This window comes from Epinephelus lanceolatus, chromosome 11 (assembly GCF_041903045.1).
Source record: "Epinephelus lanceolatus isolate andai-2023 chromosome 11, ASM4190304v1, whole genome shotgun sequence".
NCBI classification, from domain to species: Eukaryota; Metazoa; Chordata; class Actinopteri; order Perciformes; family Serranidae; genus Epinephelus; species Epinephelus lanceolatus.
In genome coordinates this window covers 30,338,905-30,356,187 of record NC_135744.1, presented here as the reverse complement: position 1 = coordinate 30,356,187, position 17,283 = coordinate 30,338,905, and the positions used below count along the sequence as shown (strand labels likewise).

The following is a 17,283-nucleotide window of genomic DNA, read 5'->3' as shown; positions in this document are numbered from 1 at the left end:
CATTTTTCAACATTTTAACACATTTTACAATGAAATGATTAGTCGACTAATGGAAGAAATAATCGACAGGTTAGTCAACATCGTTAGTTGCAGCCCTAGTGTGAATGGTTGTCTGTCTCTGTGTGTCAGCCCTGTGATAGTCTGGTGATCTGTCCAGGGTGTACCTTGCCTCCCTCCCAATATCAGCTGGGATAGGCTCCAGTGTGGCTCTGAAATGGGCCATACTTTTACTTTTTGTACTTTAAGCATGTTTTGATGGCGTAAGATTTTGAATGCAGGGCTTTCACGTGTAACAGAGTATTGTACTTTTCACAGTATCCCAATTTTTACTTAAGGAAAACATCTTTTACCACTGCAAAATGACATCTGCCTTTAGATCCAGAGGAAGCATATTGATAAATAGGGTCTGATACGGTGGTCGACAGTGCACACTTGACTGTTATTCTTGTGCATTAGTGCGATATAAGGAGAACAGAAGAGCTGCTCTTCCTCAGGTGACTGGGAATATGTCAGTGCAGCGTGTCAGCAAGAGCGGTTGGTCGACAATTACATAGAGAGGGATATTATCAGTACTGAAGCTAGGTAGTTTAGCACAAGCGCATCAATTTGCTTAGAACTGTAAACACATCAGAGCAGGGAATTCTCAGTGGCACATGTTCAGAAAGTTCCAACAAACTTTTTCACAGCAAACATTGTGACATGGCAGAGTCAGAAAGCCACAGGTGTAAATAATCAGATTAATGATGGCTCCATTCCATTTAGCTGCTTCAGTTTCACGGTCCCGGCATTGTGCCATTGGTGATATTCTTAGTTACACCTGTGCTTTCCCTACTATGAGAAGTCAACACTTACGCTGTGAAGAAGGTCTATAAGATCAGACCTTTTTAATCAAACCTATGAAACGTATTCACTGTTTAAAATGTATTGTAGCACCACATGACAGGGAGAAATTGGCAGCTGTGACTGCTGCAGTCAGAAAGAAAGGAAGACTGAACTACCTGGTGAAGAAGCACAGAGCAAGAGATAAAACAGGCTGTCATGATGGCAACTGCATTGAGAGGCACAAGACCGGAGCTGATGGAGGGCTTTCACAAATGGCCTGTGAATACAAAGACTTAAGTAAGTACTGCTGCAGCCCAAATGTGTTTTACTAAAAATAGATTTGTGAACTGGGACTGCTAATTGATGACACCATCCTTGTGACAGACAGAAGTTCTATACAGTATTACTATGAACTCATATCTATAGTGGCTCCAACATGTTACCTTAGGAGCCTTGATGGAAACATGTTGTTGCTTTATTTTTTTCTGTTGTCAGGCCGAAACAGAAGAAAGAAAAAGGGATGTGGCCGCTTCCAGTGAGTATGGAGTCTACCAGAGTAGGGAATTCTTGCTTATATAAGGTATTGCTTTACGTGACACAGCATACACTACATATGTTGACAGAAACTGATTAAATGGCTGAATAATTAAGCCTCTCAGATGTCTTAAGAATTGTTTTATTCAACTCAAAGTTTGGATTTCTTTAAACTTTGCCAATGTTTGCAAAAAGCAACAGTTTCTGTCGTTAAGCCAAGAACTAAAACTTGATTAAACAGCACAAGTTGTCTTTGTTTCGAGATTTTATTTTGTACATACAGTATTTTCCCCATCTGAATAGAGTATCAGCCTCTCTCCACTGTTTGTCCACATCTTCAAGCTCAGAGTTATGAGCCCTGTATTTGAACTGGCTCTGATTCAGCCATACAGACCGTTCTCTCGTGCTGCTGAGCATCACTCAATGGTGTTCTTCCTGTGTTATATATGGACACTAGCAGTGCTTCTGTGCGTACACCTGAGATCTGAACTTTCCAGTGCAGCTCAGCTCAGTGGAAAAACACCCACACACCATGTTCTGCCCGTGGTTATGATCCATGACCAGCCGTCGTCACGTGCCGCTCGGCTGCCAGATGAGTCTGTTTTCCTGCATCAGATAAACTACCAGCCTCTCAGGACAAACATAATGAGCGACTACATTCCTCATCTTTGTCACTTGCTGGGCTGTATATGATTATATTATCTATAGCTTTTTCCCACCTGTATCACAGTTAAGAACAAAATAGTTTTAGGAACTTAGATTATTCTGGCTAAATCTTTTTATGCTCCTGTGCCAGTGACAGCTGCGGCCAGAGGCATTATGTTTTCAAGTTGTCTGTCTGTCTGTGTCATTCTTCTAAATGTGATACCTCAAGAATACCTTGAGGGGATATCTTCAAATTTGACACAAGCATCCACTTGGACTCAACAATTAACTGCTTGATATTTGGTAGTCAAAGGTCAAAGGTCACTGTGACCCTCACAAAACATGTTTTGGGCCATAACTCTAGAATTGATACACTAATTATGACAAGATTTCACACAAATGTATGAGAGGAGAAAAACGTGATGACATTTTATATCCAAAAGGTCAAAGGCCAACTTCACTGTGACATCATAATGTTCTGCAGAAACACTTCAAGGGGATCTCCACCTAAATTAAGAACCAATATGTTACTTAAATGGCCGAGGAAAGATCAGTGTTTGTGAGCATAAGCTACACTCTCAATTCTGGAGCTGCTCCATAGACAATGAACGGTAGCCTGATCTTAGACCACAGGAATAACATATAGGAATTTTGAAAGTGGTTGTAGTTTCCTTTTTAAAAACACAACACCACTATGACTCTGGACAGACATGGATGTAAACTGTAACTGCACCTTGACTGGTTCATGGTGACAAACAACAGCGAGGCAGTAATTCTAGTTTTTCCACCTGTTCGTAAGTCATGAATGCAGAAGAGAAAATGGTTAAGATCAGACCTTGAAAATGGATTTCTCACTCACATTGGAGAGACTGGAATCAGGAAATATCTACCACAATTAACTGAATATTGAAAGGGTTTATGCCTTTTTTTTCTATTTACTGTTTGTTTCAAAACTTATTTTATGAAACAGAATCAATCTAAAATACTATGGGCTTAATATCTTATAGCTTACCTATTCAGAAAAGGTTGCCATGCCTCAGTCTGAATGCTGACGGTTTATTCCTTTATTACAACACACACACACACACACACACACACACCATCCAACAGGCTAACACCTCTTGAGTTATTTATGCAGGTGCTATATGGACCAAGATGGCCAGCACTAAGAGGCCTGAGTTTCCCAGCAACCGAGCTGAAAGCAGGAAGATAAGGAAGTAATGGGCCCATGTTGCAGCAGGGTACACTGACTGCTGTTTTCATATCTTTTCCTCCCCCCATCATCCCCTGACTGAACTTGATCCAGTGAGAAATGCAGATGAGTTTTTTGTGCTCTTGACATGTGACACTGAAATAGAGTTATGAGATGATCTGCCAGCTGAGGATGTATGATAATGAAGCACTTACTGAGATCATATTAGGGCTCGTGCACCTGGGTCACTCTCCTGATGTGTCAGCAAATCCAGGTAGAAATGATCACTTTGAAGGAAAAGCACAACTTAAACAGCCTGAAAAAATTAAAATGAGACTTCCTCATGTATGTCTTTAGTTACAGCTTAAACTAAAGTGCCTCTGCTTTGCAAACGATTGATCATTTGGGGCTCTTATGTTGTGCCTGGAGACCTTTGTGCGTCAGGTGCTTTGGCTAATAATTGATAGATGTGGAGAGGTGGCGTGTGGTGGGTTCACGGTTGGCTGCACCTCACAGCCCGCTGTACAGTCACAGAAAGCTTCCAAGCATGGTTAAATGACGATCAGAGTTAGAAAGTGGGCATCAGAGGCCAGTGTTGACCGGCACTATGAGTGCTCTGCGCGCCTTTTTGGCGTTTCTCGCCTTCACCTCTGCGGCAGCAAAACCCAACGCTGGTTTGAAAACGTGGGGTCGTTTCAGTAAGCTGCCCTATCCAGGAGACGAGGCTTTCCTCTACGATACCTTCCCAAAGAACTTCATATGGGCGGTGGGCACGGCGGCGTACCAGGTGGAGGGCGCGTTCGACAAGGACGGCAAGGGGCTCTCCATTTGGGACACTTTTACGCGCGGTGGGAACCGGATGACCACCGGGGACGTCGGCAGCGACAGTTATCACAACATCCACGCCGACATCCGTGCCATCAGGCAGCTGGGGGTCAGCCACTACAGGTTCTCCCTGTCCTGGTCCAGGATATTTTCCAACGGCACGCGCGGGAGTTACAACGAAATCGGCACCAACTACTACCGGACACTGATCAAGAGGCTGAAGGAGATCCGCGTGCAGCCGGTGATCACGCTCTCCCACTGGGACCTGCCCGACCACCTGCAGCAGACCCTTGGCGGCTGGAGCAACCCGGAGCTGGTGGGGATTTTCAAGGACTACGCTGATTTCTGCTTCCAGACTTTCGGGGATGATGTGAAGTACTGGATCACCATTGATAATCCGTTTGTGGTGGCGTGGCACGGGTACGGCACCGGAGTGGTCGCTCCCGGGATCAAGAACGACCCTGATCTCCCATTCCGGGTTGGACACATTCTCCTAAAGGTGAGTGCCAGGAGCAGTTTTAGGAGTCTTAGCTATTAGATTTTTATCTCTGATGATATTCTCTATTTTGAGTGTAGCAATACAACACTGTTTTATGTTTATGTTGTTAGTTTTGCACAATTTAAAACACAAAAAAATTCAAAGATAACATATACAGTGCAGGGAAAGGCAGAAAACCCAAATACTTAACCCTAATTTTTAGAATATCTAATATTCTAAAAGTATTAGAATTTCACAATGTTATAAGGAACACAAAAATGCATACAGAAAAATTATGACAACATTAAAAAGACATAAAGGATACAACTGAGGAAAACAGACATAGCATTAGGACATATTTTAAGTATCAGAATTTAGTGTATAATTTTTAGACATGTTGGATTTTTATGACTGATTGATTTGAATAAGGATTATTGTGTGAACAGCATTTTATTAGCAAATGGAGCAATGACGAAGTACTTCAGTTAGATAGCTTAATCCATAACAATGCATTTAGATTATGATGATATGTTCTGGAATAAAATTTAATGAAAAGTATCTACTTAATTTAGTCGTCCAGTAAGCCAGTAAAAAGTACAATATTCCTCTTTAAAGGTGTAAAAATAAAGAAACACTGCTTATATCTACTTTTTTGCGTTCATTTTATTTCACTTTTATAATCTTTTTATTCCTTTTAAGGCTTTTTAATCATCTTTTTTTTAATTCTGATTTCTATTTTTTAAATATTTAAAATAATATTATATTTTATAATTTTTCAGTTATCTAATTATTAAAAAATATTTATTTCAATTTTTTAATTGCCTTTTTTTAGATTGAATTTTTATTAGAATTTTAACAAACCTACAAAACAAAGGTATGCCATGGCTTTGGGAATCGTAATGTGACAAAGACCCAGGATTGACATTCTTTAATTTTCTTATTAGTTTTACTGGTTATTCAGTCACCTGTAAAGCACTTTGAGCTGCACCGACCTGAATAAAATATTGTTAGGTGATAGAGACATGTGCTTGTTTCTCTTGAGAGGCCACTGTGTTTGAATAGTTGTTGTTTTATTGTGGATTTTCGTATCATTTGTTGTATTTATTGCATTTTAAATGTGATTTTATTGGCTGCTACCTCAGCCAGGTCTCTCTTGTAAAAAAGATTTTCAATCTCAATGGGACTTCCTGGTTAAATAAAGGTTAAATAAATGATATAAATGTCTGACTGGTGGATTTTCTTTGCACCCCTGACCTTCTCTTTCTGTCATCATTACCATCCTTTTCATCTATATCCAACCTCTTCCTCTCCTCTCCCTTCCTCTGTCTGTCATTTCTCTCTGTCCATCTGTTTCTCCTCCAGGCTCATGCAGCTGCGTGGCATCTCTATAACCGCCACTACCGACCCCGTCAGCAGGGCAAGGTGTCCATGGCGCTGGCCTCTCACTGGATCAAGCCCAGTCGCACCCGCTTGGAAAGCCTGCGAGAGTGCCAGTGCTCCCTGGACCACGTCCTGGGCTGGTTCGCCCGGCCTCTGTTCACAGACGGAGACTACCCTCCCTGCATGAAGGCGAGGCTGGGCTCACGGCTGCCCTCCTTCACCCCGGAGGAGAGGGCGCAGGTGAGGGGGACGGCTGACTTCTTTGCCCTTTCTCACGGAGCGGCCCTGAGCTTCCAGTTCATCAATGACAGCCTGAAGTTTCGGCAGCAGGAGCTCCTGGACCTGAGGATGCTGCTCTACTGGGTCAACGCTGAGTATGACAAGCCGCCCATCTTCGTGGTGCAGAGTGGCTGGTAGGTCTGGATGCTGTGATTACTCATCTGTGACGTCCTGGTGTTTGCTGTATTGTGGAACGTTGTGTTTTCTCTGCTGCTCATCACAGGTACGTCCTCGGCAATACCAAGACAGAAGACCCAAAACACATGTACTACCTCAAGAGGTTCATCGCAGAGGCACTGAAATGTGAGTAATGTCACACATTCACCACAACAAATCTGACATCAGCATGAACCATTTTACATCAGACAGAAATCTCAAGATAGAAAAGAGCTGGTGACTTGAATCTGTGTTTGGCATACAGCAATCGTCATAGACGGTGTGAACGTGATTGGATACACCGCCTGGTCTCTGATGGACGGCTTCGAGTGGCACAGGGAATACGGGATACGACAGGGACTTTACTACGTTGACTTCAACACTCCTGACATGAAGAGGGAGCCAAAGACATCCGCCACCTTTTACAGGTACGTGCTTGGGTGTGACAAGTGGGGCTCTGACAAAGGAAGCAAAATATTATATTATATTATTAAAATGTGCACAGATTGGCACTGATGCCTTACAACTCCAGAGATAGTTTAATTCTCAGCACAGCTCCTCCTGTAGTGATGATTCTTCATTATTCCTAAAGAAACGTCATCCAGAAGAACGGATTCCCAGAGCTTCCAGAGAACAGACCAGCACAGGGAATCTTCCCGTGTGATTTTGCTTGGGGAGTATCGGCCAACTCCATACAGGTATGTGTGTTTGTGTTTTCAGGGTGTGTGCAGGTCTATAAAATACTTATATTAAATGTCATGTCTTAAATGTCATAAAACAGTGATAAATTTGAATAGCTGAGGTCTTGATGGCCACAAATATTTGATCTAATTAGATTTATCCATCTTTTTTCTTCATGTCATCATGATTTAAGCTCGTCTGTGTGAAAGTCCATATTTCTGATGTTACAAATCTTTAAATCTACCAATGAAGATTCCATTGTCCTGTCACTTTGTACTTGCACTTACCTGTTTGCAAAATGTAGATTAACCTAAGTCACTCTGACAACCATATTTGTACATAAAACTTACCTGCAATACCTATCTGCAGTGCTTCAATAAGTTAAATGTAAGTGTTTATACCTGTAGACACCCCAGTTGTGTGTATGTGTGGGCTGAGCATGAGAGGAAGGAATGTGTAAACTGTATGAGAGTGCTGTGGTATGATAGGGGAGTTGTGGAGAGTGCCAAAGGGCAGAGGTCTGTTAGAAGAAACACCTTGAACAGTGGTTCCCAACTGGTGGGTCTCTGGTCCATTCTGAATGGACGCAAGTGAAAAACACACTTTATTTTGAAGTACAGTGAATTTCTGTCACGTTTGATGTGCATTTTCCTCCTGTATGTGAGTAACTAACGGACAGCTACTTGACAGAGATGGAAAACTAGCTCGAAGACATGGCCAAACACAAGTATGACACTGAATATATTAAAATGTGTGGACCTTGAACTAATGACTAAGGAGAAATCTGGACCCTGTGGCGGCACCAGTTGGGAACCACTGATCTAGAATGCCTTCTTGGAAACAGGCGGACCTAAAGAAGAGTTAACAATGTATTAACTTTGGTTGAGAGACTCAGTATAAAGCTCACTAATATTTAGTGATGTGTGAAGTTTTGTTAACTCTCCATAAAGCAAAAGACGTATTCAGAAGTTGTATTATTTTTTATTCTCTGTAGTGTTTTAAGGAAGGAAATTATTAGCTGCAGCCCCTCTCCTCCCTGTCTATTTAAAGTCATGCTCATCACATTATTAACTTGCAGATTTCATGGTGAAAGTCCAGCTCAGAAACAGCCGCGACAGTTCATCCTCTCTTAATCATAAACCACAAATCCTCACACCATCTACCAGCTGAGCTACACAGCACAGGACCAACTGTTACTATCGATTCGCCCCATTTGGCTTTTATTTGCATTTGTGTGTATGAGGCAAACGTTACATTGGTGTGTGTCTTGGTGTCCTAGGTGGAGACCACGCCCAGCCAGTTTGCAGACCCCAGTGTTTACTTGTGGAACATCTCCAACAACGGGGAGCTGATGAGGCTGGAGGGCCTCAGTGCGCCACCTTTACGTCGAAACGCACACTGTGCTGATTACGCCACCATTCGGCAACAGGTGGGTCTTTCCACAGGTCAAACGTTTATCTTTGGAATAGCTTTTCACTCTCAAAAATAGAGCAAGTGAAGAGGAACAATTGTGCACTGGAAAGCATTCGTTCCAGAGATACCATAAAAATAACAGCTTCAGGTGTGAGAGGCCTTTCTTCCTTTACATGATTACTGTATTTGAAATTAAAATCAAGAGCTTGTTAGTAATTGTACTCTTATTTATACTTTTGATAGTGCAAACTGAATTGCAGGAAAGCTTCTGGTAGCATTCTCACAAAGGGTATTGCCCCAGCATCTAGCCTTTGTATTAAAAAGGTACTATCTTCACTCTGTAGGTGTAAACGTTAAAGTAGTGACATGTTCATCCTCCTCTCTGTCTGTAGGTGGATGAAATCCAGCAGGTGGGGGTAAACCACTTCCACTTCTCCCTCAACTGGTCCGCTGTGGTGCCTACAGGTGATGTGGCTCATCCCAACACCACCCTGCTGGGCTACTACCGCTGCTTCACCCGTCAGCTGCTGCAGGCCAATGTCACTCCTGTGGTTACGCTGTGGCACCACACACGCCTGCGCAGCAGCCTGCCGGCACCCCTGGATACCGCCAACAAGTGGCTGAACAGGTCAGATGCTCATTGCCTTTTTCCCCCATGTTTTTGAGAGAAATTGCAGTAAGTTGCTCAGAGTTCAAAGGTTTAAATACTTGCAAAGGGTATTTGAAAGCAGCAGAAGAAGTGATGTCACTCCAGGTTTAAATGTTGCAGGTGGGGCGTTGGTGGCTTAGTGGTAGAGCAGGCACCCCATGTACAAGCAGTTGCTGCAGCGGCACGAGTTCGACTCCAGCCTGTGGCCCTTTGCTGCATGTCTCTCCCTCTCTCTCTCCCCCCTTCACACTTCACTATCCTACAATTAAAGGCAAAAAATGCCCATAAAAATATCTTTAAAAAAAAAAAACTTTGCAGGTTTTATGATGGTTGATGCCTAAAGTAGGAGACTATCTCCGTCTATCTCACCACTCTTCTTGAAAAGCCAATTTCTTCTTTGAATTTAAAATTTAGATGACTTATTATTTCAAATTAATGTCTGAGCAAGTTTCATGACTGTTCTTGGAAATCTATTCCAACCACAGGACCAGTAAACATCCATCTTTATCAGGTGAGGTTTATTACTATTTCCGATGATTTACAGACGGGTCTGATGTCAAAGTAAACATGTTCCCAGGAACAGTTTGTCCTTATTGCCATCAACATGAAACAGCTATCACTTGCTGCCATGGTGTCATCTGTCCTTTTCCTGTAATAAAGCAACATCACTAATCCCACAGCCAATGTGATGTATTGGCATTTTCATCTTCACTGGAACAACATTTAGCTTTATATGTTAATAAATCTCCTATGATTTATCTCTGTATGTAAATGTGCGTGAGCTTTACAGTGTTTTGCAATACGTGTTCTTCATATTATAATTACTTTGTATTGTGAAATTCTTTATATCTATCAAAATGTGCCTGATATAAATGCAATCTTGGCATAAATACAATTTATGCACCTGACTTTTTACACAGGAAGACTCCAGAGGCGTTTGCAGACTACGCCAGGCTTTGTTACAGAGAGCTGGGCGCCCATGTGAAGATATGGATCACCCTGAATGAACCCAATGATGAGGTGGTGAGCTACCAGGAGGGTCATCAGATGCTGCGGGCGCACGCTCTGGCCTGGCATGTTTATGACCGCGAGTTCAGACACGCACAGGGAGGAAAGGTCAGTAGAGGGACTGATTTATTAATTATATTTGAATACTTGTATTGTTGTTTTATTATATGTAAGTATTCAGAGAGCCAGCTTTTGTCAGTACAGTGCATTTTCAGAAAGTTGCGTGTAGGATTTGTTTTTGTTTGTTTACTCATGTTGGCTCTGGCTGCTTGTGCTGCTTCTCTTTACTCCAAACAAAATATTCTTTCTGATCCAAGTGATGTAAAACACAAAGCTTCCTTGTGCTCAACAATGTGTTATAAACAGTGAATAAAGTAAATGTAGCCTAAAAATCTTTCATGAGTAACTTCATCAACAGGAGAATAAAAACATCACAGATGATCACCTGCACCGTGTTTGTCATCGTGTCTCAGGTGTCTCTGGCTCTGCACATGGACTGGGTGGAGCCGGCATTTTCATTCAGCCGCGAAGACGTCGAACCAGCCAAGAGGGTGTTAGACTTCCGTGTTGGCTGGTTTGCAGAGCCGGTCTTTGGCAGCGGGGACTATCCTCTGGGCATGAGGAGCTGGCTGCGTCAGCTCAACTCACTTGAGTACAGATACTTCATTCATAATTCAATACAGTTACATTGTTAGCTATAGATGAAACACAAGAATCACAGTAAAGAAATTCAAATAGATCTGACCTCTGTAATTCAGTGTATCATTGTATTTATAGTTGTAACAAGATGTAAGAGTTGAATTTGTTACCAATGTGTACTTGTTAGACACCGCTCTTACACAATCCTCTATATAAATGCCACCCTCTGTGTCTCTACAGCCTGCCTGTGTTCAATGAGGAGGACAGACAGCTGGTTAAAGGGACGTATGACTTCTTTGCCATCAGTCACTTCAGTACCAAGTTGGTGACACATGCCAAGGAAGACTCGTAAGATACAATCATTGGTCGTCTTTATTTTGATGAACATGCACACAGGAAACAAAAGAGAGAGATACAGTTTTATAAGTTTAGTTGAAGACATATTTTTGCCATGATGTAGTGATTCCTCCAGTATCTTGAAGGCACAAGATAAGATTTTTCATATGCTTCATGGCTTCTGTATTATCTCCATGTGTGCAGGTACACCTACACAGCCATGCTCGAGGTCCAGCACATGATAGACACCACTTGGATCAAGTCCCCGAGGCCTGTTGTTCCCTGGGGTCTGAGGAAAGCACTCAACTGGGTGAGACTGGTCTCGTCTTGTCTTGCACAGTGTTGTTAATAGTTAAATAGCTCGATGTTGAGCTTACTGACCCTTTTCTGTTGTATGAAAACCAGTAAGCAGGTACGTAGACACATAGCAAAGGGCGAACAACTCAGATGGAGTTTGATCTGAGACAAACACATGTAGATTATATACAATGTAACAATAACATATCGATACCATGATAGGAGTATAAGATAAACTGACACTGCTCTCCTGCTGTGTAAGGTGAGGGAGCACTACAGTGACGTACCTGTGTATGTGATGGCTAACGGGGTCCAGGAAGACCCAGCGCGCTTCAAAGACAGCCTCAGAGTCTACTACCTGTACAACTACATCAACGAGGCGCTGAAAGGTAAGACTGCACCAACACATGTTGCTGTGGAGATTTGATTAATGCAGCGTGAGCTGAATATTGTTATCACCGCATTTTGTGTTCTGAGAGATGAGTCCTTTAGAGGGCCCTGATGTTTTTCTCCTTACTGGCCTCTGCAGAGCTTAATTATTAGACAGGTATTCAGGTCACTGACCCGTGAATAGTCAGCTGACTCAGACCCCACAAAAATATCAACACTCTACACTTGTACTGTGGAGTCGAGGTTACTCACTGTCCAGTCACCTGTCCTTGTAGAGTTTATTGGGTTACACTGGGACCTCGGCTGCCTCTTTGAAGCTGTGATGTGTCATCATATTGTATGTTGTGGTGTGCTCTGTCACCACTAGGGGGCAAACCACCCACAGAAAACAGTGAGTGTAAATTGATACAGTATGTTTACACTGAAATAAATCAGCTATGGCATATGAGGAATGTATTCATCCTAATATTGAGTGCTTTATGAAACCTTTTGATCTCTGAAAGTTCTTATAGTTGTGACCTGTAAAATCAAACATGTCACTTGTTTTATAATTAGACATTTTCTCCAAAGAGCAATGTACAAAAATCATGCTAAATGCTAATACTCTGACAATATGCTCTTAAATTACTTTGTTAGAGTGCTTGAAATTACCATAGTTACTTTCCACAGCTGCAAACAATAACTTCTTTTGGTGGTATTTTCAATCTACTGATGCTTTATGTTCTATATAAATGATGTGATAACACTTTACTTCAACAATGGGCAGGTTATGAGACAATGGTGTGACAATTTTGTGTGTCTTTTTTGGCCGTTTTGTGTCTCTTTGTAGTTGTTTTGCCCATTTTTGTTGTTATGTTGTGTGTCATTGCAGTTCCTTTGCATCTATTTGTGGTCTTTTGAGTCTCTTCCTGGACTGTATGTGTTAATTGAGTGTCATTTTGCAGGTGAAGGCCAAGGGGCCCCCTAAGATTTATAAGCAGTTTAACCTTTATGAGCTGTGTAGAAACATTGTTTTTGTCATTTATTTATTATCTCAGACTGTCACACTGCAATAAAATACATTTTATAAATAGCTTCTTATTACCGTCTTATTTAAAACAGTACCTAACAAACTATCACCAGACACCTAGTGGCAAATTTGCAGTGAGGCAAATTTGACGACTAATTCCAATATCTGGCGAGAGTTTAAATGGAAAGTAATAACAAGCTATTTCCGGACCCCACAAGTAACAGCTAAGTGGGCTCCATCCAATTCAGACAAGTGTTGGAGAAAATGTGGTGCACAAACTGGAAACCACATTCATATTATTTGGTCCTGCCCCCAAGTTAGGCAACTTTTAGAGGGATGTGTGGTGGTGTCCCATCAAAATATCCCCAAAGTTCCAAGGGTGATTGTCCTCGGAGCGATCCCTGAAGGGTTTGAGGGAAGGGCGAAAATGTATCTATTATAAATCCTCTGAGGGGCTGAAAGAACAGTTGTAATGATATAAAGTATGTCTTTATAGAGAAGTCACAATTGTTGACGATGCAGCACATTAATAGGACTTGTCTCAGATGTTAAAGGTGAAATGTTACTTTTTTTCTGTCAGCAACTGAAAATTAGTCTTGAATTCCTCACGCTTTCTTCCCTCCTCCCTCCTCAGCGTACATTCTGGACGGCGTAAACCTGAAGGGTTACTTCGCTTACGCCCTGAGTGACCAAAGGGACCCTGGGTTCGGCCTGTACGGCCACGTCCATGAAGAGGTCATCATCATCAAGGCCTCTCTCTCCAACTATCGCAACATTATCGAGCACAACGGCTTCCCCATTCAGGGAGCAGCGCCCCAGCAGTGTCCCAGCATGACTCAGCCCTGCCTCGGCTGCCATGTGCTGGTCAAGAGGCCTGTGGTGGGCTTCTTGACTCTGGTAGGTTCAGGGGTGCTGATCACCCTGGGCCTCATCATCTACTACACAGCCAAGAGACAGAAGGAGTGTTACTGAGGTTTTTTCTTTTTATAAATGAATCAAGGAAAAAATAACTGAGCTTGTTGGGCCTCATTCACCAAGATCTTCCTAAGTTTGTTCTTAAATTTGTTTTTGAGAAAGGTCCTAAGAAAAGTCAGTGTCAGATTCATGACATGTTCTTAAACCACAGAACTGTGGGCTGCAGGGCTGTCTGCGCACACAGAAAGTGGAAAGAAAAGTTGAGAACATTAAGTCATGAATGCCCAAAGGAAAATCTAGAGAGGGTGGAGCACCAGACTCCAAACATAAAACAAAACTATTTAAATAGTTCTGAGGTGTTGGTCCTTCTGCAGGAAGTGAACGCCAAATGAGCTGTCATATTTCCTGTGAAAGTCTTTATCAGTAGTGGATTTGAAATAACACAAAATGCTTTTACTCGTTCAGTGAACACTGTATCTGGAGATGGCGGTACAACTGATGAGATTTAGAAAAATTATTGCTAAACACAGAAGAAAGACGCTGACCATTGGAGGTTGACAGGCTTGCCCTCGTACCTCTCTACAAATAGATTAACATGGTCCCGGAGGATGTGTTACCTCCTTATGGCACGATATGCATCATCTTGCAGCAGCAGTAACTATGAGGGATAAATAAGTACACCATTATCTGTATCTGTTTAACCTACTAGATTATCTGTATCTTGGAATGGGCGGGGCTATGGCAGAAGTGGGTGTGGTTTAAATCGAACATGGGTTGGGCCTAATCAGAAATCATTATTTTATGCCTGAAAGTTATATGAATTAACCACAAGTTGCAATATTCCTTAAATAGATGTAAGTTAATGAATTAAACACATCTACCAAATGGAGGGTTTTCCATTTTCATGAGTGCAGATAGACACATTTCACTTGTATGATACTCATACCCGCAAAAAGTACATTATCTGTACCAGGTACTTGTTTCGTCCGAGTATTCGGCTCAACCTTATAAAATATGCCATCGTGCCAGGGGGCCTACAGTGCAGAAATAGGCCTACTTTGTACCTATAAATAACGTGTTCAGTCACTTATTATTGGATAGCATGGTGCCCAGTTAATTTAGATGAAGTTTTGATGTGTTAGCCAAGTGTTTATTTGAATTAAAAGCCAAAGCTTTGTAAAATAATTAAGAAATTATAGAAATATTAGTTTAAATGATAAAAAGTCATTTCAATTTTATGATATTATACAACTGTGGAATTGAAGAAAACACAATAAGCACTTATTTTGCACAAACATACCTGTTCTCAAATATGCACAAGTGTGCTCATGAGTGTGTGTAGATTCTGTTCTTACCTCATAACAAATCCCAAATAAAAAAAACATTCCTGTGTCAGAATCTTAATGAAAACTGCACAAGTGGGTTTTAAGAAGAGATTTCCTCATAAGAACGGCTGGTGAATGAGGCCCATCGTTCAGCAGCGTGGAGTTCAGTCTATACCCGAAATTATCGCACTTCTTTTGACCTTTATAATAATTGAAGTCTTAATAATAAATGTGGTGCAATTATCTTCACATTTTAGGTGTTACAACTGTTATTAAACATTATGTAAAGTTTGTTACCAAACCTGTGAGGCACCCTAACAGTCGATAAAAGCTTATCAGTCCCAGATGACTGTGTATATTTAGTGTTCGGGCAGCTAAGATGCCAGGACACTATTGTAATCCTAGGTATTCTTCTTCTTCTTCTTCTTCTTCTTCTTCTTCTTCTTCTTCTTCTTCTGAGGAAATCATACTTCCCATGGGTGAAAACTCACCAAACTTTGTACAAAGGTCCAGTCTCATGCCAGATATCCGCAACTGTAAACTCAAGCCAATAGTCCTGATGGTGGCGCTACAGCAAGCGTCTAAATTTCAAAAATTTGAAAATTCATAACAAATCAACCACACGTGCTACAACTTCACAACTTTCATCAAACTGTAGCCCCAATTCTGAAGAAACTTTTGCACACTTAAACCTATTAAAAATTATGCAGTTCATCACTCTGTTTTTTTTTTCAAAAACTGTAAAACTTCTTAAACCCATCTCCTCCCACAATTTTTGCTCAATTGACACCAAACTTGCTACAGAGCATCTTCAGACTGTCCTACAAAAACTGTTTCTCAGATTTTTGATTTATCAAAAATTGAGCCTACAGTGCATCAAAATGTTTGACTGTAAACGGTACTGTAAACATATACATGCAAATTCTTGTCAAATAAATCTTCAATGTTCATGAAAAAATGACAAAATTCTACAGTCATGGTAGATGTGTGGCAAATTTCAGAATTTTATCTCAAAAACTGAATTTTTGACAGCATTTTGAATTTTTCTCTAATGTGAACAATTGGAGTCAATGTAAAAATGGCAATTTTGAACATCAGTTTTTCACTTATGGAGCAAATCAATCATTGTTACAAACAAATTACCAACATCTCCATGCTGTCTAGATGCAATATGTGTATTTTCAGATTTCTGTCTTAATAACGGAATTTTTTACAGTGGTTTCAAATCTGCCTTTCCATGCAGGGGTGGCTGCTGTCCTACACAACAGTGAATGGCTTACTCAATTTGTGAAGCCACTGTTGAGTTGCTACTTGCCAATTAGCTGAGAGCGGTAGATGACCGTCTTAGGTTCCAGAGGTTGCGGATTCGAGCCTCACCTGGTGCAGAGTCCACATTGTAATGTAATCATCTTCTTGTGCTCCAGCTTATTGCTTAAAATTGCCTGAGCGTGACTGATCACTGTGCAGCATCTACAAGTCTTTTTTCTGCTAGAAAATCTGCCTTCTCATGCTTGAAAATAAACCAAACTTTGCACAAAGATCCAGTGTCAGTACTTCAGTGTGAATCTGAGGCTTCTCACTTTGCACATAGCTCAACTAGTTAAACATCAGTTTTTCACTTATGAAGCAAATCAATCATTGTTAAAATAAATTCCATGCATGAATGGCTGCTAAACCTGCATGTCTGGCTTAGTCAATTTGTGAAGCTACACATGAATTATCACTGACTAATTAGCTCAGTGAGATAGAAATTGATTCTTAGTCTCAGAGGTTGAGTTCAAGCCTCAGCTGATGCTAAAGGCAGATTGTGTTGCTAAATTCCTAAATGTCTTCCAATTCTTCTGCTTGTTGCTCAGAATTGCCTAAAAATGCCCGGACCTGACCCATCGCTGCGCAGCAGCTATAATCATGGAATTGCCTTTTTAAGCCTTTACACCATTAGAAATGTCAAGGGTCATCTATTAGGGGTTTCCATTTTTTGAGACTGCTTACACTCCATCAGATAACTTCCCATAGAATCCAAAGGAGAACTTACCCTTGTTTGTACCTGCATTTAGAGGTTGACTGAACATCTCAAAAGACTGTTTTGAGGGTTTTTATGTTCAATAATGTTGTTCACACATTTGCAGTTTGACTGAAATGAGTATTTATCTGTTGTTAGTGCTCAACTAGACAATAAATTGCTACAAAATTGTTTGACGTGTTAGATCTCAAAATTACGAAGACACTTTAACACCTCTGGTTTGATCCAGGCTTGAAACTTTCTCTCTCCATATTTCCAGTCTGTCTAAAATACTGGGAACCTTTATG

The 17,283-nt window shown here is 41.2% G+C and overlaps 1 protein-coding gene across 1 annotated transcript; it reads left to right on the top strand.

Moving 5' to 3' along the window:
• Positions 1–3,687: 3,687 nt before the first annotated feature.
• Positions 3,688–17,167, top strand: kl (klotho). Its single transcript, XM_033611136.2, has 13 exons — positions 3,688–4,517; positions 5,859–6,289; positions 6,379–6,458; positions 6,577–6,739; positions 6,904–7,009; positions 8,272–8,421; positions 8,798–9,033; positions 9,975–10,170; positions 10,536–10,714; positions 10,942–11,049; positions 11,242–11,347; positions 11,597–11,723; positions 13,368–17,167. The coding sequence occupies exons 1-13, from the start codon at positions 3,801–3,803 to the stop codon at positions 13,703–13,705; spliced, it is 2,937 nt and encodes a 978-aa protein (XP_033467027.1). The 5' UTR covers positions 3,688–3,800; the 3' UTR covers positions 13,706–17,167.
• Positions 17,168–17,283: the final 116 nt, after the last annotated feature.